Genomic DNA, 25,348 nt, shown 5'->3' on the forward strand with positions numbered 1-25,348 from the left:
AAATAACGTAAGGCATGACTTGGCGGCAATGTCAAGCCTCAAGCTTTTCCGAGCCTTGACGAGTCACGTCATTTGTAAGGCGTGACTTAAGGCGACAATTTTCTATATAATTAATATTTTTATATGTATTTTCAACTATTATTCATTTTTATACACATATATGAGTTAAGACGGCGTTTTGGTAAAACTTGACGGTAGGTGCAAGCCTTGGAGTCGTGGCGCGTCATGACGGAGCTATGACGAACTTTTTAGAACCTTTGTTTTTACTCTCATAGTATTTATGCCCAAAGTCATTTTCTAGCCTTCTGTTCTAGGAAAATTATCAGAAAAATCATAGTATTTTCGAAAAAGTTTCACTTTAGTCCAAAAAAATTATTTTAAACATCAAAGTCCTGATTTTTTCATTTTGGTTAAAATTAACAAAAAAAAGTCATTTTTTTTTTCTTTTAATGGGAAATGACATATTATCATGTAAAATCAAATATTTTTTTTGGACTAAAGTGAAACTTTTCCGGAAATATTAAGAATTTTCTAATAACTTCCCTTTGTTCTAACATTTTTTAAATGTTTTACACATAAAATCACGCGTAAATTATTTCACACGTCACTTCAGGATTTGAACCCTCAACCTCAAGAAGAGAAGACAACAAGTCCTTTGGTAATTTCTGATTTGTAAACAAGAAAAAACGATTTCTACAACTTTCAAATGGCATTAGAATGTTTGCTAGATTTTTTCTATGATTTTACATGTTTTTTTTTTTTTTTTTTTTTTTTTTTTTTTTTTTTTTTTTATAACATAGCAGCTATCGGAATTCTGCCCAAAGTCATTTTCTACCCTCTGTTGTAACATTTTTTAATCATACTTTCAAGAAAGAAATGAACATACACAGTCTTTGATATCTGGATCAAAAGCCGATTAAAACAATAGATGACCTATTGATTCATTGATTTCCAGCGGAAAGAACATCTCTAATTTTAAATTACAAACTCACGGTAACGAGAGAGATTGGTGGGTTTTTTTTTTTCTTATTTTTTTTTTTTTTATTATTATTATTTTTTTAACTTATAAGTTAATTATATGTTTATCATAATTTGGTAAATAAAATACAGACTACCTTAACTTGGTAAATATTTTCTAAAAGACAAAATTACAAAAATGATCATTATGATTTACCAAAAATCACAAAGTTAGTTCCTGCTATTTTTTTTTTTTTTTTTTGATGCAAATGGTCTTTGTGGTTTGCAAAACTTGCAAAGTTGACCATTTTTACTAACACCGTTACTATATAACCATTAGGGACTGAATCTGTAAGAGCATTTTCATCTTTTTAAGTATAAATGGACTAAATTCGTGACATTTGATAAACCACAGGGGCCATTTTTGATGTTTAATTGGAAAAAAAAATTAATACTATATAACCATTAGGAACTGAATCTGTAAAAGCATTTTCATCTTTTTAAATATAAAGCGATTAAATTCGTAACATTTGATAAACCACAGGGACCATTTTTTATATTTGTTTGGAAAAAAAATTAATTGAAAGGGAGAAGGCTCAAACTTGAGACCTTCACCCACCTAAAATGACAATGAGACTTAACCATTAGAGCTAGAAGCTCACTTAGTTATAACTTCCTAAAAACAAATTATATAATAATGAAAACCTTAATACATAAATAATAAATAAATTACTAAAAACATTTTTTTACGTAATTTTTTAAATAAAAAAAATATTTTAGTCATATTATAAAAATATAGTTTGTTACAATCAATTTATATGTATTTTTATATATTTATTTAACATAAAATATATATATTTTTTATATCTTTAAAAAATACGTTTTCATATAAAAAACATGTTTTTGTAAAATATTTTTTTTATGTCTTTGAAATAATAATAATTAACACTAATCATGAGATAAAAAAATATATAAATTATTTTGGGTCGCTAGTTCTAAAACCGTTTTTTCGGTTATATGTATTAAAAACAACTTAACAACGATTTTGTTATGTATTTAAATAATTTATACGGTATTTTTTTAATGTCAAGTATATTATTAATTATCGTTAATTCAAAAAGCTATATAACTATTTATTATCAACTTCATTTTAACCATACGATTTAGAACTTACGATTAAGATGAAATACGTATTTTAAATAAGATATATAACCGAATAAGTTTTTTTAAATACATATAACCGAAAAACGGTTTCAGAAAACCGATTGGTCCAGTTAGTTTTTTGAAAACTGTTTTTCGTTTATATGTATTTAAAAAAGATGAAATATGTATTCTAAATAAGATGAAATATGTATTTTAAATAAGATGAAATACGTATTTTAGAACTAGCGACCCAAAAGAATTTATATATTTTTTTATGTCGTGAGTAGTGTTAATTATTATTATTTCAAGGACAAAAAAAATATTTTACAAAAACATATTTTTTATACGAAACGTATTTTTTAAAGATATAAAAAATATATTTTATGTTAAATAAATACATAAAAAATATATACAATTTTTTTGTAAAAAACTATCTTTTTTATAATACGACTAAAATAAATTTTGTTTTATTTAAAAAAAATGTAATAAAAATGTTTTTAATAATTTATTTATTATTTATGTATTAACGATTTTGTTATTATATAAATTAGTTTTAGAAAGTTATAACCAAGTGAGCCTTTTGTTATTTTAGGGGGTGAAGATCTCAAGTTTGAGCTTTCCCCCCTTCCTTCACCTTCAGTCAATTAATTTTTTTTTCCAAACAAATTTCAAAAATGATCCTTGTGGTTTATTAAATGTTACGAATTTAATTCCTTTATACTTAAAAAGACAAAAATGCTCTTACAGATTTAGTCCCTAATGGTTATATACTAACGGTATTAGTAAAAAGGGCAAACTTTGCAAGTTTTGCAAACCACAAGGATCATTTACATAAAAAAAAATTAGCAGAGACTAACTTTATGATTTTTGATAAACCACAGAGACATTTTTGTAATTTTGTCTTTCTAAAACTACTACCCTTCGTCTATAAACTTTATTATTTGCTGGTGTTGTTCCTATGGTTTTTCAGTTGCAGAATTTTAAAGATTTCTTTAAATTTGGAATGTTATTAATTCGTTTTTTAAATCTTAACTTTTAATATGATGATGATGGATTTGTTGTATGCATTTATGAATAATGTTCTTTCAAAGAATCAAAGTATTTCTAAGTGTATATATAACTTTTTTAAAAAATAAATCAATTTAATTTTATTCGAATGTATAAGTATATATATCAAACAATATGTAATATATAAATGAGAAATAAAATGATTGTGACTGTATCGGAATTTAAGTAAAATTTAAAATAAATAAATAAATAAATAATTAGTAGGATTGTGATAGTACAACCTTGCAAATATGTGGTTGACAAATAAAAAAATAAAACAACAGAAACTATCCGCCGCATGTTTTAGCTACACCACACATGTCCTATCTTCTATATATCTACCTCAATGCCTTCTTACTTCTACATATAAGATTATACACAACAAATGAACATTAGAATCTCGTAATTCAAACACAATGTTCGGGACATTATCAGAAGAAGTAGAAGTGAAGGTACCCGCAGACAAAGCATGGGATCTTTACGGCTCAATCAAACTCGGCGACATCGCCAAGAAAATCTTGGATAACCTTGAGGTCGTTGAAGGTGATGGTGGCGTTGGTACTATCATCAAGGTCACATTTAAGCCAGGTACTTTGAACAATTTTTATTGATAAAATATGATAAATTGCATAACAGAACGTTTTATCTGGTATATATATAGGGTCAGGGGTTTCATATTATAAAGAAAAGTACACGATGATTGATAATGAGAAGAAGGTGAGAGAAGCAGAGATTATTGAAGGAGGGCATTTGGATTTTGGATTCACACTTTATAGAGTTCGGATTGAGGTGAAGGATAATCCGAATGATGAGATGGGTTCTTCGTGTTTTGTGAAAATTACGATTGAGTATGAGGTTAAAGAAGAGGCTAAGGACAACGCGAAGCTTGCAACTATCGAACCGTTTGTTGTTCTTATGAAGTTGGCTAATGAACATCTCTTGAGTTCTAGTTAGTTCACAATGTTTTTGATATTGGATGTTTTTGAATACTAATGGGTTTGTGTCTTTTTTATAAACTAAAAACAAAAATTAATGTATAATAAGAGATTAGGGTTTGATTCTTGGAGAAAAGAAAGCTTGGGGTTGGGTTTTTTACATATATCCCAATAGGTTTGACCCTATGGCCTATGGTTACAATCAACCCCACAACAAAACTCAAAAAGGTGATAGGAGTTGAAGTGAGAGTTTATAAAGTTTTTTCATTGTCGGAACAAATGTGAATTTTCAAGGTCGATCGCAAACATCCCAACCATTTAGCTTATACACAATAGCCCTCCAACTATTCGACTACTCAGATTTAGTCCTTTAGGTAATGACCTACACTCAATTAAGCTAAGTTTGAGATACTGAACCAATACCAATGTTAAGATTACATAGGAATGAATCTTTCAATACATTGTGCAAACATAAATTCACAAAGATGGGCAACTTTGAGAAAAACTTACAATCAAAATGAGAGGATCGATTTTGATGAAACCTGTTCACATGTTGCTAAATATGTTAATCACAAGTGTTGCTTGTCTTTATCTAAATTAAAACTGGAAGTTGTTTCATCTTTACATAAATAATATTATTGCTTTGCAGTGTTCTTGATGAAGATGTTATATTATAAAGTTTTAAAATCTATTAATGGGTTGAAGTAGGCTCCAAGGAAATGGAACTGAAATTCTCCTATTTCTTGATATAGTTTGGGGTTAAGTAACTAGAAAACGATTTACTTAGGGTGTGTTCGGCAAAACTAGCTTGTAGCGATTAGCGGGTAGTTTGTAGTTTGTAGCATTTTGTTAAACACTATCTGAAGTAACATTTTGATTTGGAGCGTTTTGTTTAAACCAAACGCTACAAGCTTGTATTGTCAAACAATGTTTTTTGTTCAAAATGGAATGTTTTGTCAAATGCTAGAAACTAGAAACTCTCAAACGCTACATATCGAACATGTCCTTAATGCTTATAGTTTAAAATATAATATGTTTATTGAGCCTTGTAAGTTTATCTAGGTGAAATAATTCTTACTAGGAATATCGTTAACGATATTAAAAAGGTAAAAGATTTTCTTAAAACCCAAGTTTTCAATAAATAAAGGCACTCATTTTTTGATATAAAAAGTGTTTTATAACAAATTCTCGTTTTTTTTAAGAAACGGTTGTGATATTATAAAGGGAACACCTCAAAAGCAAGTAGCTAATAGAGGCCCCAAAACATAGTACAAGAAAAAAGAAAAAAAAACAGAGAAAAACAGTAAATGAAATACAATTACATCAATTGAGTGATGATTTAATTCAATCCTCCCAATTGCAAAACTCGCCTTTGCCCCTGTTTTTTATCCAAATGAACACCATGGACCTATGTGAAGAAGACTATTTGACTTGACCCCTTCTTTCTTTGTTTTTGTTTTTTTATAAAAATTTGGTTCTCAACTACTTTGCGCGGGTTAGAAAATCTTGCTTGAAACAGCCGTTCGTTTCTATTTTTCCAAAGCATCCAGATCATACCGTAATTGATAGCAATGAATTGCTTTCGTTTTTTAGGATTATTTCCCCATTTAGCCGCATAGTCCACAATATCTGCCACTTCGTTTACTTCAAACAAAATAATCCCACACCACCTGAAGATCAGCTCACGCACAATTACAGCAAAAGGGCAACAAATAATTATGTGATTGGCATATTCAGGCCCTCCAATGCATGACCCCACAAAGGGTCAAATCAAGTTTAATACCTCTATGAGATAGTGTCATCGTTGTGTAACGTCCGCGTTTCCAGGCTAGACATTTTCGTTGATGTAATAGTCTAGGCTAACCCTTGTAACTCTTTTTGAGGTATTAATGATGAAATATTTGAGTATTATGTGAATTATGTGTTTATTTTCTTAATTATTATAATTTAATGAATTAAGAACAAAATGAGCGTTAAAATTTAAGTGTAAAATAAACTCGATATCTTTGCATAAGGTTGCAGTGGCCGAATCGAGGTTTCTGAATATATTTAGAGCGCCAAAATCTGACTCCGTATGAGGAAGTTATGATTTTCTGAAGTTTCAACTTGACAGTATGCAGCCCGACTACTCGATTTGAGATCGAGCGATTTTTAGCCGAAACAATCTAAACGAGAATCAAAGATCTCGTTGTTAGTAGCGAAACGATGAAAAGTTAGGCGAGAACGGACGTCGGACGAAGAAGTTATGAATTTATAACGAAGTTTTTCTATCCGGGCCTATCTAAAAATAAATAATAAAAATAAAAGTCAAAATTAGCAGACGGAGTCTAAACGAAAGTTGTAGAGCATAGTCTCACCTACGTGTGGATATAAAGAACGTCAAAAACGGATCTCGTATGCGAAAGTTACGCAATTTAGAAGTTTGACGAGTCAAATTACGCCGAACGTAATTTGAGTACGCCCATCGTACTCAGAACGGTGCAAGTTGCCTGACCAATACTCGAGTGCCACCAAATGACGCATGCAGTGATGTCAAAGTACGCCCAGCGTAATCCCAGACCCATCAACCTATAAATGGAAACCGAGAGCAACCATTTTCTCTTGTTCAAACTCTTTCTTCTCTTTATTTTTTGCCTCGATTTGCATGCCAATCATATCCCGAAGCCCCGGTATCATTCCCGAGCCCCGAATTAAGTTCCAAAGTCCCGAGGATCCCGAGGAGCGTTATTCCCGAGCCGAAGCCCTGCCCGCGAGGAGCCCAGTTTTTGTGAAGATCTTCCAAATCTAGTGAAAAATACTACTTTTACAAGTTGTATTGTCCGATCATCTTCTGATCAAGTGAGTGTATAGTCACTTTCATCTTACACATAAATATAAAGTATTTTATAATATACGTGCTATGTGTATATATATTGTTGTTTATACATGTCAGTGTGTGGTTACTTTCTTCTAAAACATAAACATGAAGTATTTGCTTTGAAATACGTGTTATGTGTTTATAAATTATTTGTTTATTTGAAATAAGTGTTGAATAAATGTTTTATACAAATTTTAAACCGTATATGTATTTTTTATCTACAAAAGTTTTGGGTAAAGCATGGTTAGATAGTTGTTGTGTGTTAAAATGAAGAGAGGCCTCGATGTCGTTATTTTTGATTCAGTCATCTAGCGGAGTTTAGATGACGACCACTGACTTTTCTAAACAGTTCTGTGGAACACTAGCAGGCTCGCCACCTGTAGGTGTTAATGAACTTGGGTGTTCATTCGTTGTACTCCACCCCCCCCCCCCGGTTGCCTTATTTGACATATATTGCCGAGAAACCCCCGAAGCATGTGTTGTCGCCCGATGAAATATTCTTAGATTAAGTCCCTTGAGAAAAGTGTTTAGGGACGTAAAGTGAGGATAACGGGAATGGGTAATTGGGTTTTTGTTGGTTGATGAAATTAATTTAATTATTTATTATAGGTTGAAAAACCCTATATGCTCACCAGGCTCCCAAGCCTGACCCACTCAGTTTCTTTGTATTACAGGAAGTGGCGCGAGGGCATAAGATGGATAATCATCAAGTTGTTTTGTTTACAAGTTTGTATATGTATATATTTGTTGAATGACTTGTAATGTTATCGTTTATGCTTTATGGTCTGTATCGGAACATGACATCCCGAGTTTTGATTATATAATGAAAATACATTTCTTTATGAAATGCTTTGGTAAATATTATTTTATCATACTTTATTTTTGGGAACAAATTCCGCAACTCTTTCAAATCAAAAGCATTTACTCTGAAATTATTTTAAAAGCATAAATAAAAATCGATCTTTTCTGGCCGAGATTTTTGGGGATGTCACACACTGAGGGAATCTGTCCTTGCATAGCTCTCCATACAAAGCATGTTACCTTTATGGGGATTTGTTTGCTCCATTTGATTGTTACTTGCTGATTGGTGAAAGGGAATACTTGATCTATCTTTTGCCTTAGCATATGCACCTTATAACTTCCATCAGTGCTTAGTTTACATTTGATCTCATCTAGACTAGGTTGTAACTGAATAGATGTGATGGTATTTGTTAAATTCTCGAACTCAGTAGTTAATCCCACATTTATTGGACAAGATCGCCAACTCCAATTGATTCCATCAGTAAGTATCCTGGTACTCACCTTACACCTTTTCTGAGTTTCAAAAGCATAAAGTGAAGGGAATGCAGTATTTAATTTACATGTTCCAATCCAAAAATCCTGCCAAAATTGAATATTATCCCCTGACTCGATCACCTGTTGAAATATATCATCATAACTAAGACCCAACCCTTCAATGTCCTTTTTAGTACCCGGTATGTTGTTCCATACACCAGAAATTTGTTTTCTTGAAAGGTGCTCAATCGATTTATTACATAAATTATGAATTCCTGAAATAACCTTAGACCATAGGGATGAAGATTCGTTTCTTAACCTCCACCACCATTTCACCATAAGAGCTATATTAAGTGCTTTAATAGACCCAACTCCTAATCCACCATTCTCTTTAGATGTTATCACTTTTTCCCATGATACCCAATGTATCTTCTTCTTTTTGTCATTCCCACCCCACAAGAATTTCCTTCTCAACTTTTCTAGAGTCTCAATAACCCAGTAGGTGCTTTAAAAAGTGACAGATAATAAGTTGGGAGATTCCCCAACACAGCTTTGATGAGTGTTAAACGCCCTCCGAATGAGAGAGTTTTTGCTTTCCAATTGGAAAGCTTTGCTCGAAATTTATGAATTATGGGGGACCAGTTCTTTTTGAGTTTTAGGTTTGCACCAACTGGCACACCTAGGTAAATGAATGGAAAAGATCCAACTTTACACCCCAGTAGACCAGCCCATTGTGTGATTTCCAAAGTAGGAGCCCCAATTCCATAAACTTTGGACTTATTGATGTTTACTTTAAGTCCAGATGAAACATGAAAGCATTTGAGAATACTTGCAAGGTTTTTAAGGTTGGATTGACACCATTCCCCAATGAATAGGGCGTCGTCCGCCTAAAAAAGGTGGGAAATAGGTGAGCCATTACCAGGAATTTTCACAGCTTTGAATAAGTTTTTGTCCCTTGCAGTTTTTAACGCCACATTGAGTCCCTCCATTGCAATAATAAACAGAAAAGATGATAAAGGGTTGCCTTGCCTAACACCTTTAGTGATCTTGAACTCTTTGGTTGGGGCACCATTTATCAATACGAAAACACGAGCTAATGACAAACATCCTGAAACCCATGATCTCCATTTATTCCCAAAACCCATTTGGGCAAGAACTAAATCTAAGTACTCCCAATTAATGGAGTCGGAGGCTTTATCAAAGTCAACTTTGAATAAAAGTACTTTTTTCTTAATACTTTTCGCCCAAGAACAAATTTCGTTGATGATTAGAGGACCGTCCAAAATATTCCTTCCTTCGACATACGCAGATTGTTCTTCTCCAATGACACTTCCAATCACCTTGTTTATTCTTGTTGCTAGGACCTTTGTTATTATCTTGTAGAAACATCCTATCAGATTAATAGGGCAAGAGTCTGATAGCATAATAGGGTCTTTTATTTTTGGAGCGAGAGTTATGAATGAAGAGTTGAAACGTTGGGCAAGCGAACCTCGATCTTCAAAGTGACACATGGCATTCATCACATCCTCACACGTCATGTTCCAATAAGTTTTTATGAACTTAAAAGTTAGTCCGTTGGGGCCAGGTGCTTTGTCTCTACAGCAGGCCCAAATAACCGCCTTAACCTCTGATACGGAGAATGGAGCTTCGACATGGATGGCATCCATCATCGATATCGTTTTGAAGTTTGTGTTGATAAATTTAGGTCTTGATGTCCATCTCTCCATGAACTTCAGCTGGAAGAAATTGTAAGTTTCTTTTTTAATGTCACTGACATCCGTTGACCATCTTCCATTGATTGTAAGACCCATGATTTGGTTCTTTCTTTTGTTGTTGCTAACATGACCATGAAAGAAGGTTGTGTTTTCGTCTCCATCCACCACCCATTTCAATCGGGCCTTCTGTTTAATATCTAATGTTGCCATACGTTTGAGTTCCAAAATTCTTTTGAGACCATTGCTACGAATCGATAGTTCATTTTCTGACAGGGTACGCGATTCAACCACAATTTCTAGGTCTTTAATCATTCCTTTTAAATGTGTGAGTTCATGGGCTTCTTTTTTGTGTGTACTTCTACACCATTTCTTAATCTCTTCTTTCACGTGCTTAAGTTTTGTAGCTAGATAAACGTTCGCCCGACCATGGCCACTAAAACTGATCCAGGCATTACTTACAATCTGATCAATTCCATCCACTATGAGCCATGAATTGAAAAACTTAAACGATAGAGGACCAAAATCATTGGATATTGAAGACAAATTGATGGGGCAGTGATCAGATAAGTGTCTGGGGCGAGCAATGGCAATAAGCGATGGGAAATATGATAGGAATGAAGAGCAAGCAAGGAACCTATCAATTTTGCTTAATTTTGCATCGACGCGACTCATATAAGTATATTGCTCACCACCCATGTTGAAATCGATAACGCCTGTATCTGTTAAAATTGGAAGTAGTGTACGAACAAAATTGGGAGTTGAATCTTTCCTCCTTCCGTCTTACTGCGTTAAAGTCCCCAAATGACAACCAATTCCTAGCCCAGGTTTTTTTAATCTGTAATAATTCTTCCCATAATTTTTGTTTCTCAGAGCTTGCTTGAGGTCCATAGATTTTGGCCAATATAGTATGTCTAGGAATACCAGACCAATTACCGATGATAATTATATAATGCCAATGCTTTACAAGTTATGTCTTATCTCCCCAGCAGCCATGAACATATATTCTAGAGTGATTTGTAAGTTGTGTTTCTTGTAAACCCAAGAAATTGATATTATGGAGCGCCTTGAACATTAAGGGATAAACAATTCATGGGTAACAACTATGTATACCTTTTTCACCAACAACAGACGCGAGTATGTTGTTATCAACTCCAATTTGAAAACCGACCAATTTGTTATCAGCTCCAATTTGAAAACCGACCAACGCCCCAATTTCTGCAATCTAAGCATACTCGTTTGGTTTCGAGCAATCGACATGGTCACTTCGATCATTATTAGGAATGGAAGGGTTATCGTTCACTATGTTGTTAGTATGATTTGGGGGTTCATTGTACGCATCATCGTAGCTCCTGACTGAGGGTTGACGTCAACTTAATCTGCCGCATGAGAGAATGTAAGGTCCAAGACGTTAAAGGCGTCTACATCCGTTTTTTTTAGCAGATGAGCCAACAGTATTTGGGTTCAAACATGGGAAGGGTCCAAAATAGCCGGTTATCCGTCCACCCGCCGACATCAGATTCATGCCTCGCCGGATTGTTACTCTGTGACAGTTCCGACCTTATTTCTCCTTTTTTTGTATCGTCATTCTGGTCCCCCATCCATGTATCCGATATAACATCTTCTTCCTCATCGTTTTCTCTTGAATCATCCACATCATCCTTTTCATCTTCGTCTGAGTCCTCATCAGCCTTATCAAATGGGGCAGGAAGAAATGGAGACCAATCATCTGAGGATTCCACTACGCCAATCTTGCAGGCCTTACCATCCACCACGACAATGACTTGCGTATTGATCTATCTGTTCCGACGTGAGAACGCCAACCTTTCCCATTGAATAATCATGTCTTGTGTACAGTTTATTGAACGGAGATACAATCCTACCAAAACGTCCAACGATGATGTTAAAGTTCTCATCGTCCCATAGGCGCAGAGGAAGCCCTAAAATTTTAAGCCATGCGGTTCTTTCATATGGGATTTCGTGTTGATCTGCTCTAACTAATCGATTGAACCCGTCTCTCCAACTAGTACTAACATTTAGAAACTCCAGAACTTCTGCAGACTTATCAAAATGAAGGGCTATGTTGAGACCTCCAAGATACTTTGTGCCTTCATTCATTAGTAGTGATGTCGGTAGGTTTACAATATGATCTAAGTTATGGGCTTCACCAATCAACACTGACTTCTTTAACCATTCATTCATGACCGTCGCCAAGTTTATGGTTATTGGTGACATCTGCATACTGTTTCCTCTTCCAGAGGCGACCTATGCAAAAGATCTATCGTCCCTAATTTTGGACTGTTATGGGGATGGGGCCATTCTGACGATGTTACGTTTTGGCCGGGTCTATTGCAGATTTGATGACTTCTTTGGATGTTGGGATAGGTTGATAGTGAGAGGTCTCTCCTTCAACGTGGTTCCTTGTAGTTTATCTTCCAGTTCTTTCTCATCTCCTACTCCTTTGAACCTTACAAAGGCAAAGTTCAATTTCTCAAGTGTCATCATTATCTAAAAGTAAGTACATATGTGTGTATTTATATACTTGTTTAAAGTTATTATATGCATATGTATTTATTGATATGTATTTAAAAATCTATCAACTTTAGACGAAATTATTGATGGTTGGGTTAAGTTATAGTCTGGATTGGATGTATAGATGAATGTTGACCAATGATTTTAGTTATTTTAAGAAATTGATTTACCTATATTATATAATTAAACAAAATAAAATTATACAATTTAATTAAAAATAAGAAAAATATTGTATATTTGCATTACTTTCAAATTAGGAAACACAAGTTAATAAGATTTTTTTTTTTTATTATAAGGGATATAGGATTCTCTTACTTTTGAATTATGATTTTTTTTATTTAGATAAATTCTAATTTTAATGTAATTTTTAATCATATATGGTTTTATTCTGTCATATTTAAATTCTGTTAGAATGATATTTTATAAGAATGTTAGAATACATATTCCTACATAATTCATAGAGATTTGAATGTATTATTGGGTTTTGGTCATAAGACATCCTATGTGCTCATACAAACCCTAATGCTTGGATCTAGGTTTCTCTATTGTACATGCTTTGAATCCAAGACTATAAACCCTAATTCTAGCATACATATAATCATATTAACATGAGAATAAGTTTATAGTGTTACCTTGATTGTTATGTAGCAATAACAATCCCAAATCTCCTTATATTGACTTTGGAAGGCTTAGAGTCACAAGTGTCACTCCTCTAATGGCTCACAAACACCATAAGCAAGTGGAGAAGGTATAAGGAGAGAGGTGAGAGGTTAGAATTCATATCTAGGACCTCTTGGGAAGGGATGCACGAATTCATGGCCCTAGGGGTGTTTATATAGGTGTAGAGATAGGGTTTCAGTCATTATCCTTATCTAGTTGATTATCCATTAGGCAACCAATAAGATAATCCTTGAATCCTTATCATACTCGAATTCTAAGGGATTTACACCTCAAATTCGTTCACCATATATATAAGATAATTCTTACCTTATTTTGTAACTATCACATAATTACAAATCAGCCCCTCTAGTTTAATTAATTACATTTTATCACAAAACTAATTCTTAATTAATTATTGACCAATATTAATTAAACAAATATGATTTCTCCTTTAATATATTATTCTTATAACATATTAATAAATCATATTATCCTCTCTCTCTTTATTCATTTCTCCAATCAAGTTGCTTTGGTGAAGGCAACCCAAAAGGACCATGCACCATCGGTTCAAGTACATACCAAAATAGTTATGGACTTAGACACTAATCCAACAGTCTCCCACTTGGATAAGTCTAACAACTATTCTGCGTATGACTTCAGATCCTGATCTGCAATCGTAGCTTTCCAAAGCCGCTGTCAACTCTGATCATATCAGATACGTGTGTCCTTAGATAAGGGATCATATATTCCTCCATTCTTGATATCGTCTGAGATATGATTTCTAATCATTCTCTTTGTACTACTTCTCGATTTCTGATTTATGACGACAGACTAATTGAACAAATCAAATTAGCCCTAGCCCGGCCGAGCATTTACGTATGTCATCACTAAACCATCGAGGGGCCCAAAGATATCGCTTTTATCCTACCTTGGATAAAAGGAACGGATAAACTTTGATACAATGCTTGCTTGCACTCACTCACCGAATTACACACAACAATATGTTTTATAACACCAAGTTATTGGTGCGTTTACATATTATCAATGTGCAACCGATCAGCAAGATACAACTCACACATCTCGGTTTCAAGAATATAAGATGTTATCGTCTCACCAATCACTCGTAATACAATTCATGGAGTGATCCAAGTGAGCGTGGGTTTAATCCAATGCTCAAATCATATTCATAAGCACTCATGAACGTTGCAGCAAACATTTGCTTATGTCTAATACTCTTCTAGACAATCCACACACCAATTCACGACAGTCTTCATTCATATCTACTTCCAACATATGAACGACTGTGGCCCGTTTGAATAATTCGATTATTCTTAATAAACTCAATTATTCTGGAAGTCAAAACATGCAAGGTGAAACACAAGAATAATACTAATCCCATATGGCCTCAAACCTTTGAGTATAAACAAACACGTTTTATTTATCACCATATCGATTACTCATTATTTGTCGTTTCGGGTAATCAACTTCGCATTTGAATTCCAACACTTGTCCCATGCTCCTAGCATGCACACAATGTTTACCTATGGTTCTTACTTTTGCGAAATAGACAAATTGAACACATTTCCAATCATTCTCATTTTACAACACCAAATCCATTTTCTTAAGTGTAAGAATGTCAAATTCTTGTTACTTATAGAATACACTAGATTCTAACACTTTATGCAACGATCCTTTTGTAATGTCACTGCACCAAAGTCTCAAAGACTATTGCCAATGATATTACAAATTCCTCTATCGGAAATTGTTACAAGACAATTCCTTAGATATGATGTCTCTCACTCAAAGTACATTCCTTTGAACATCCTTTCGCATAAAGTTTCTAATCTAGACATAGATTTTACTTCCCAACATGGACACACTTCCATATTTTCTATATGACAACTCATTCTTAATAGAATCTTATCTATTCGTAATGATGTCGATATCGTCCATCCAATATGGAAACACTTCCATAATTTCCAATACTATACTTCCAACTACTCGCAAGCGACCAATCCTCGTCGAACTTTGGATTGTCCTTTGATAGTTGTTTAATTATTTTAGTCAAAACCAATTCTAGTCCCTTTTCCCTCTAAATGCACTATACATTTGGAAAATTTTAGAATGGTCAAACATTAAAACATTCGCAATCGATCCTATAACCGAAGCGTATGGGACACGACGCATAATGTTTTATTTGCTATGTTCTCAAAACTCGAATTGCGAAGAGGAATGCCGTAATCACAATCGAAATTTTAAGAACACACTATGTACCTTTGACTAAATTTATTAACATTCCACAACCTAATCCTTTAGATTTGAAATAAAGCATAATATTCTCTCCCTTAATTATAGCAAAACAACCTTTCAACTCTTACAACTTTGCAAAGTATGACTCTTGTTTTCTATAATTAATATTGCCAACTATGCAATACGTGCCTTAATAATCATACAATCATAACATTTATGCTCCCACTATCATGATGATTATTATAAAACATAACACTTATGCTCCCACTAGCTTCGACATGTATTCATAAACATCTTAACTTTCAGAAAAACAATACTTATTGAATTTCTTAAGTTCATGTTTCTAATACTTAGTGCTTTGATAATATTTTATCAAGGCTTCTTGAACTTATACACTTTTGCCTTAGATAGTTCATATGTGTGTCTTAACAATTAAGACTAATTGCCAAACCTCACAATTCAAATTATGGAAAGGGATGCCGTAACCATGATCGAATTTGAGAATGCAATTTTACAATCACTATCTTTTAAAATCTTTCTTAGTGAAATCATTTTCTCACAATCATTTTCATGAAGGAGGAAATCTTATGACACTTAGATTTAAACGGTGTATGTGTTCCTATCCATGCGAATTTGTTAAAACCAAAGTTTACGACAAATTCAAACTCATATGGATCGAACTTTCTTAATCTTGATTTCTTGCCTTATGGTAGCACAGCTGCCCACCACGTCTTCCAAGTAGTTAAGCATCTTACCTTTTTCCTATCAATGTACCTTTCATTGATCAAGGTCCTTGCCTTTTACGCATTCAAATGAGAACTCATAGGACTCACATGCATAATTAACTCGATTGGATTGGCACAGAAACAAAATAATGTCTTTACGATAGGTTGTAAACCTCAACTCGTGTGCTAGTGATGATCGATAAGGTTTATTTGATTTGTTCTTGAAACTTTTCGAGACCATTAAGACTCCCACTGACTCCTTGACATATAAGATTCTTTTGTCAATAAACATTTCTTGACAAACAAATTTTCAAGAGTTAGTGTAGCTTGTATCAAAACACTTCATAAATTGGTCATAGTTGGTCTTTGTCTTATCCAAGACATCACAACTTTCCACATTTGATGAATGTTATAAACCTTTAATACTTTTTACTCATTGTCACAATCTTAACTTTAAGACTTGTTATTGGAACAAAGTATGATTGTCTTCTTGATTTAACCATTTCATCAATCTTTGATTCCTCTTCTTTAACATACAATTGTACCAAGACTCACTTAGAGGATCAATTGAGATATGGTTCTTAATCATTAAGACCTATCATAAAGCATAAAAGCCACTCTCCCTTCTTCTTAGAATGGAGAAACTCTTATCTTTCTGCCTATTTGATTCTTCTTATTCGTTTTGCTATTGATCTAAACCCTTTAATCAATTCAAAATTACACTTAATCTTGTAAGTATAATCATATTTACTAAACCTTTAGTAAATGATGACGAATATCTTTGTTACTCTTATGGTGAACTTGATCAACACACAACTTTGTGTACTCGATCTCCTAGTCCTTCACTTGACACTTTGTCAACGAATTAGTCTAATTATCAAATATGAAATTTCTCATTCATCATGCAACCAAGTTGCATGATTCCAAGTTTCTGTCCAATTGAAACTTGGGCGATGAGAAACTCTCCCTATTTGGTAAATTCTTGACTTTCCATAACACAATAAGAAACAAATCCATTATTGCTAATAATTTTAACATCAATTTTTCATACACGCCATTGTAAGGATAAATAAATAAAATTTATTTTATTGCGGAAAAATTTGTCCTTCACAATGCAACTCATTGAAAAACTTATGTGAATACATCTTTCTTAGCAATCTAATTCTAACTCTAAGTAGTAGCTCAAGAATCTAATCTTCGAGAAACGCAATCGAAATCCATTCCTTCACGGTTAGATTCTGCTCACTTCTTCCCTTAAGCTTCTTTTCTTTTCTTTGATCCTTCTAAACATCAATTGTAATCTTATCACATTATGTATTCAGAACCTAGAATGAAGCTTAAAAGAGTTAGTCAATGGATTTTACCTAAATTAGAGCCATACGTTCCGACTCTCCCATCTCTTAGATCTCTTAGGTAAATAGGGCAGCTTCGTCTCCAATGCCCCTTCTCTTGGCAATAAAAGCAAATTGACTCTTTTTGGAACAACACATGGAACTACTTCAGACATCGCCTTTCTCTTATGATCAAACTTTTCGATCATTGCATGCCTTTCATTGCCATTGTCTATATCCACAGAGGTCTCGAAGGCAGATTCACCAATCAACTTTGCTTTTCTATTGCGCCAAACCATTGCTGATTCAGCAGCAATAAGCATATAGGTGAGATCTATAAGGGTCACGTCGCGGTTCATCATATAGTACTCTCTTACGAACTCACTATATGAGTTAGGAAGTGATTGAAGAACCCAATCAACAGCCATCTCTTCACCGACAATGGATCCTATCATTCTTAGTCTATCAATGTGCGACTTCATCCCTAGGACGTGTGCACACACCGACTTTCCTTCTTTATGTTTACTTGCCAAAAGGGCTTGAGTGATATTGAACTTTTCAATTTTACAATCTTGTGGGTTAGGGAGAATAATTGGAGGAGGAGGAGGAGGAAGTGAAGCATGATTTCTTGTTCCATGATCGAATCGTGGAATATCATCTTCATGTGGAATGCTTGTTCCACGGAATTTGCGAAGACCATAGTTGTCGAACTTTGACATCGGGAGAAAAACGAATTCAAGTTAGTTGATTGATTGAGTCCTTGGTAAATCACCCAAATGAAATTCCAAGGCTAGGACCCAACACAATATCCTACAACTCGGGAGAGGGATGCCGTAACCCAAATCGCAGAACATTTGAAGGTAAGTGAATGACGATTCACTAGTTTTCACCATGAGAAACGAAAAAGGAATTTAAGTTTTAAATCTATGAAAACTCCTAGATCCTTTGAGATTCATTGAACATTTCAATGGCATGTATAAATCTCGATATGCCCCTCTTGTTTGTGACTGGGATGCCGAGGATCACAAAGCGGGTGTGAATAACCATGCAAACTACATGGTGCCCTCACATGTTACAATCACCTATTCGATGTGCCGGTAAACCACACACGCTCCACCGAACTATGACAAACATTGAGTCACCCTTTGCTACCTTTGCTTAGAACCATTTAGTGTGCCGGTAAACCACACACGCTCCACTAACGTCTTCGCAAGGGCACAAAGTGTAATTTCATGGAATTGCATCAATTCACTTTTGCCTAAGTAACTAAGATTGGGAATTTGCGAAACATTTAGTTACTCTGTATTTCATTATACTTATAATGGAAGGTTTCGTCCTATCCTACCCGTTCGGCTAACGACCCTCCACTAGTCAAGAGTGCGGTGGGTAAGAGTGGATACCCATTCAATCGCCATTTTATAGGCAATTTCCTTAAACACCCCTTATAGACCAGCTTCGTGAATGAGGCCTACTAACGGTAAGACTGACTTTTACTTATACATATATATAATGTTAGACTTTTAATGTTATATATAGTATAGGGTGTACTTTATACTTTTAAAATACTATATGGTTAATCTTCAACAATTACACTTTTAATTCAATTAAAAGGTTAACCTAAACTTTTATGGATTTATTAAACCTCTTTTAATTATACTCCTTAATTAATTAATAAAACCATAAGGGTGTGATTTGAACTTTTCAAAACATTACTAGAGTTTTAGAATTTAACATTTCTAATTAAACCTTTTAATCAACTTTTAAATTCCAAACCTTGAGGGCAAGTTTTGAAACATTTTTCAAAACATTAGGGTTTTAACTATTTAAATTTCAAAACAACAAAACTTTTTGGGTTCAAATTTAAACTATAAAACCTAAAGGGAAAATATGAAACTTTTCATAACAACAAGGATCAAATAATAAATAATCTAAACTAACATTTAGTTACATTGTTTAATGATTTCTTGCAAAACAATTTATCAATTTACTCAAAATAATTAATCAATTATCTTATAAGGAAACAATTATCTTGTTAATTGATAATTATCTTTAATTAGATCAAGAATAAAGTCATATATATCATAAAATCGGATTTATATTGATCTAACATGATAAGGTAACTATCCATATGCAAAAACAGCAAGAAATCCCGAGATAAGCATTATCTGACGAGTTAACTCGTCGAGTCAGGCATGGACTCGTCGAGTTTGCATGGACTCGGCGAGTTCAGCCATGGACTCGGCGAGTCCAGCCTCCAAAACATCAAAAATCGAATTTTTCAGTTATGTCAAGCATCAATACAATTGAAACCAATCAAGGCTCTGATACCACTGTTGGGTTTTGGTCATAAGACATCCTATGTGCTCATACAAACCCTAATGCTTGGATCTAGGTTTCTCTATTGTACATGCTTTGAATCCAAGACTATAAACCCTAATTCTAGCATACATATAATCATATTAACATGAGAATAAGTTTATAGTGTTACCTTGATTGTTATGTAGCAATAACAATCCCAAATCTCCTTATATTGACTTTGGAAGGCTTAGAGTCACAAGTGTCACTCCTCTAATGGCTCACAAACACCATAAGCAAGTGGAGAAGGTATAAGGAGAGAGGTGAGAGGTTAGAATTCGTATCTAGGACCTCTTGGGAAGGGATACACGAATTCATGGCCCTAGGGGTGTTTATATAGGTGTAGAGATAGGGTTTCAGTCATTATCCTTATCTAGTTGATTATCCATTAGGCAACCAATAAGATAATCCTTGAATCCTTATCATACTCGAATTCTAAGGGATTTACACCTCAAATTCGTTCACCATATATATAAGATAATTCTTACCTTATTTTGTAACTATCACATAATTACAAATCAGCCCCTCTAGTTTAATTAATTACATTTTATCACAAAACTAATTCTTAATTAATTATTGACCAATATTAATTAAACAAATATGATTTCTCCTTTAATATATTATTCTTATAACATATTAATAAATCATATTATCCTCTCTCTCTTTATTCATTTCTCCAATCAAGTTGCTTTGGTGAAGGCAACCCAAAAGGACCATGCACCATCGGTTCAAGTACATACCAAAATAGTTATGGACTTAGACACTAATCCAACATGTATATATATATATATATATATATATATATATATATATATATATATATATATATATATATATATATATATATATATATATATATATAGAGAGAGAGAGAGAGAGTTAGGTTCATATATAAACCTTAATTATTGTGTGAATGTGTGAACCAATGAGAATTTAGAAAAACAATAAATGATTAATTAAATAAGTAAAAGATAATTTTGGAAGTTTAAATATAATTATTTACTAACCAAAAAATGAAGTCGTATATTTTCCTTAAATCATGGTTTCGGTTACAAACATGCAAGAATACTAATTACTTTTTTGTTATTTATTAACTACAATTTTTTATTGTATAGACCATGTTAAATTATTCTTCCAACCATTTGCAGTTAATTTTTTTTTCTACAATGTTAATATTATTCTTAAAGAATATTAGTTGTGGTCACTGTTAATGGATATTGATCCAAAAAAGTTGAAACATAAAGAATTTTAGGTCTTGTATTCTTCAAGAATTATTGAATTCTCAAAGAATTTTTCAATTATAACAAATTAATCATGTTAGATTTTTTTATTCAAACTATTATTTTCAATAATATATGTTGTACTATACCATATTCTTAAAGAATACACAAAGAATAATAAACAAAATTGAAATACAATAACGAAGGTAGCACTCATTCTAAAAGAATATACTCCAAATGATGGTATTAAAAAGTTTAATCATGCTAAATGATGAAGTTATTCTTAAAGAATTTAAATATGCAGAATATATTATATCGTATTTTTAAAGAACGCACGGATAATATTAAACTTCTCTTTTTACAAAAATTAAATGTGGTTGCAATCGGTTACAAAATCCATTCAATACATTCCTTATTGAGAATTAATCAAAATATAAATTATGTCTTTATAATAATTATTTTTAATTTCTTATTAAAAAGAATTGTTTATGTGTGTTGTGTTTTATTGTAATTATGGTATACCATATAATCTTAGCCTTATACACATCTAAATCTAATAGTAAAAAACTTGTCATACACTCACACAATATATATCATTCACATTTAATCCTAACCCTATATATATATATATATATATATATATATATATATATATATATATATATATATATATATATATATATATATATATATTCTTAAATAATAATAGTCTTATACATTTTAATACAATTGTACACATTATATTTATACCATAAAAATAAATAAAATTCTTAAAAAAAACATTCTCAATTATACAATTCTTGAACGAATGCAGTTGATCTTCTTCAATGGTTCATAGTTAACTTGATTCCAACCATTTTACAATAATGACATTCTATGTGAATAACATTAGATGAGAAAACGAGAATGACATTCTGAATACGATTCTACGATATGTAAGTAAACACATACTATTTTGTTAGTTGATATGAAGAAAAATACAAATCATGCATCATTTGTTTTACAATAATGACATTCTTCTTACAATATGCTTCCAGAAGACATGAAAATAGTTGTTTTACTTGTCATCTCAAAATACATTAAACACACAACCTTTATTTAGGCTTACAATTAAAACACACAAAAGACTCATAAACTTTTATATAAACATATAATGCTTATTCAAAATTAATAAATTCCACTTTGTATAACACTGGCCCAACGTTCTGAGCTATATCTCATTTTTAGGAAAAAAAAACATGTAATATTAAATTACCATTCCTATTATGATATTAATTATCACAACTTTTGCGTTAGGTTAAAAAAGAGTTATATGACACTATAAAATTTTCTGGTTCCGATTAGTAATTTTTTTTTTTAAGTTTTTACTATTTATAAAATACCTCATTAATAAATTGAATACATTGTATTAACTTTTTGAAAAGTAGGGCACTACCCAAACACGAGGCATCCCTACATGGATTTAATTACTATGTCGACGAAAAATACTCAATGTAATTAGTTATGGATGAACGAAAAAACAAGAAATAAGTAAATTTCAAACATTGGATTTGCTTCAACATTAATTAGTTCATGAAACAATCCCTCTATATCTACAAATCTCACACACAAAATTCTAACGTGTTCGTCAAATGGGGTCGATGGTGTTGAGGATGGTGGCCGATTAAAGAAAGAGAGAAAGATAAATAGGGTTACAGAAAAAACCAAGGTAACTAGCTTAATTATAGTGGATTAATATTTGATTTAATAATTAACATTATTAACTAAAACAAAGATTATTAATATAGATTTTATTAGGTTTTTGAAATGATTAGTGTAAATTAATCTTTACAACTACACAATAATTGTAGTCTACATATGAACCTACCTGATTGATGGTTTGATTTAACTACTATTCAAACTAAATATATTAGCATTATACTTTACTTATTAATGGAGAGTAGTATAGTTAATGCAAAGGGTTGGTATAAATGGATCAACCCAAAACCAATTTTCTTTTGTTTTCTAAACTCCCCACGCCTAAACAATAACTATCTTAGTATGATTATAATTCATGATATTTATTATTACAAAAATACTATCATTTTCTAAAACTATTTCTCTATAGAGATATAATCATCTTTGAGAATTTATTATTAGTTGTGATGTTTTAAATTAGTAATTCTCTTTAAAATAAGATCATTGTCAACAATATGGTAAAGTAAAAACGTATTTTACTATTAAGACCAATCATAAGTTAAATATTTGAAACTGTGTGCAAAATCGAATTTCCGAATGATAATATATATATATATATATATATATATATATATATATATATATATATATATATATATATATATATATATATATATATAGTTAACGTCAAATTTGTCATAGAATGTATTTTTAAAATATTAGTGGTCTTAATAATCAAATACATTCTTACTCTACAGTAATGTCAATTTTAAACAACATAAATAATAATATGTTTTTGAAGATGAAACCTCGTCATTACATCAATCGTTTTCTTTGGTTGTCCATTTTGAATTGTGTTTAAAACTTCCACAAATTTGTCTTTCCTTCGTTACCTATTTTTAATTATATTTAAAACCTTAATAAATTTCCGTTCTTATTCATATTCAAGTATAATAATGTATCGATTAGGTTGAAAACTTCCATAAAACATAGGCCTCTCAATCAACTATTGAAATTGGTAATATATGATTAAAATCCAATAAAACATATGTTAATATTTCACTGATGATCACGTTATTACTAAAACGATCAACTAAGTATATCTTCAAGAAAGATAATAAATCTTCAAAAATGGTAACTATAAATAATGGTTTATACAGATATGATTGACAACACTTTAAAATATTACAAAATATCGAAACAAAAAAAGTAAAAAAATAGAACAAAAATAAAAAATAGATACTGCAGAGACTAATCTTGTCCAACCTCGGTGGGTTATGTATGGATACATGGGCATTCTAGATATCTTCAGGTTACAGCCCTGCGTAATCGTCTTAGCTGAATCACCATATCATTACCCTGCAAACCTTTCCTCATATTTCTTTAACCGGTCCAATAAAATAAAATTTTAATTGTTAATGATTTTGACAGCAGACTATGCTTGTCCACACAGTTTCATCATCGGATTGAATGATGAACGAATGACACAACCATTTTAAACAAAGAAATGACGGATGAACTTTAAACAAATATTTGAAAACCGATCTTAAGTATTTCATCATTTTACAAAATAAAATTTTAATTGTAAATGATTTTAACGACAGGGTATGCGTCCACACGGTTTCATCATCAGATTGAATAATGAACGAATGACACAACCATTTTAAACAGAGAATTTCCGTATGATAATATATATAGTTAACGTCAAATTTGTCGTAGAATGTATTTTTAAAATATTAGTGGTCTTAATAATTAAATACATTATTACTCTACTGTAATCTCAATTTTAAACAACATAAATAATGTTCTTGAAGATGAGACCTCGTCATTACATCAATTGTTTTCTTTGGTTGTCCATTTTGAATTGTGTGTAAAACTTCCACAAATTTGTCTTTCCTTCGTTACCTATTTTAAATTTTATTCAAAACCTTAAAAAATTTCCGTTCTTATTCATATTCAAGTATAATAATGTGTCAATTAGGTTGAAAACTTCCATAAAACATAGGCCTTTCAATCAACTATTGAAATTGGTAATATATGATTAAAATCCAATAAAACATATGTTAATGTTTCACTGATGATCACGTTATTACTAAAACGATCAACTAAGTATATCTTCAAGAAAGATAATAAATCTTCAAAAATGGTAACTATAAATAATGGTTTATACAGATATGATTTCGACAACACTTTAAAATATTACAAAATATCGAAACAACAAAGCAAAAAAATAGAACAAAAGTAAAAAATAAGTACTGAAGAGACTACTCTCGTTAAACCTCGGTGGGTTATGTATGGATACATATGCGTTCTAGATATATCTTCAGGTTACAGCGTTACATAATCGTCTTAGCTGAATCACCATATCATTACCCTGCAAACTTTTCCTCATATTTCTTTCACCGGTCCAACAAAATAAATTTTTAATTGTTAATAGTTTTGACAACAGATTATGCTTGTCCACACAGTTTCATCATCGGATTGAATGATGAACGAATGACACAACCATTTTAAACAAAGAAATGGCGGATGAACGTTAAACCCAAATCAGAAAACCGATCTTATGTATTTCATCATTTTACAAAATAAATTTTTAATTGTAAATGATTTTAGCAACAGGCTATGCGTCCACATAGTTTCATCATCAGATTGAATAATGAACGAATGACACA

General features: G+C 32.0%; 1 protein-coding gene across 1 annotated transcript; it reads left to right on the forward strand.

The window, feature by feature from the left end:
* Window positions 1–3,452: 3,452 nt before the first annotated feature.
* LOC145036010 (norbelladine synthase-like) lies at window positions 3,453–4,136 on the forward strand. Its single transcript, XM_078984504.1, has 2 exons — window positions 3,453–3,735; window positions 3,809–4,136. Exons 1-2 carry the CDS (start codon window positions 3,564–3,566, stop codon window positions 4,099–4,101), a joined length of 465 nt encoding a protein of 154 aa, XP_078840630.1. The 5' UTR covers window positions 3,453–3,563; the 3' UTR covers window positions 4,102–4,136.
* The last annotated feature ends 21,212 nt before the right edge of the window (window positions 4,137–25,348 follow it).

Source organism: Lactuca saligna, chromosome 1, assembly GCF_052625555.1.
Source record: "Lactuca saligna cultivar CGN05327 chromosome 1, ASM5262555v1, whole genome shotgun sequence".
Classification (NCBI taxonomy): Eukaryota; Viridiplantae; Streptophyta; class Magnoliopsida; order Asterales; family Asteraceae; genus Lactuca; species Lactuca saligna.

Coding starts and splice junctions, on each gene's coding strand:
- LOC145036010 (XM_078984504.1), top strand. CDS start 3,564: ATGTTCGGGACATTATCAGAAGAAGTAGAAGTGAAGGTACCCGCAGAC. Junction 3,736..3,808: donor CAAGGTCACATTTAAGCCAG/GTACTTTGAACA, acceptor GTATATATATAG/GGTCAGGGGTTTCATATTAT.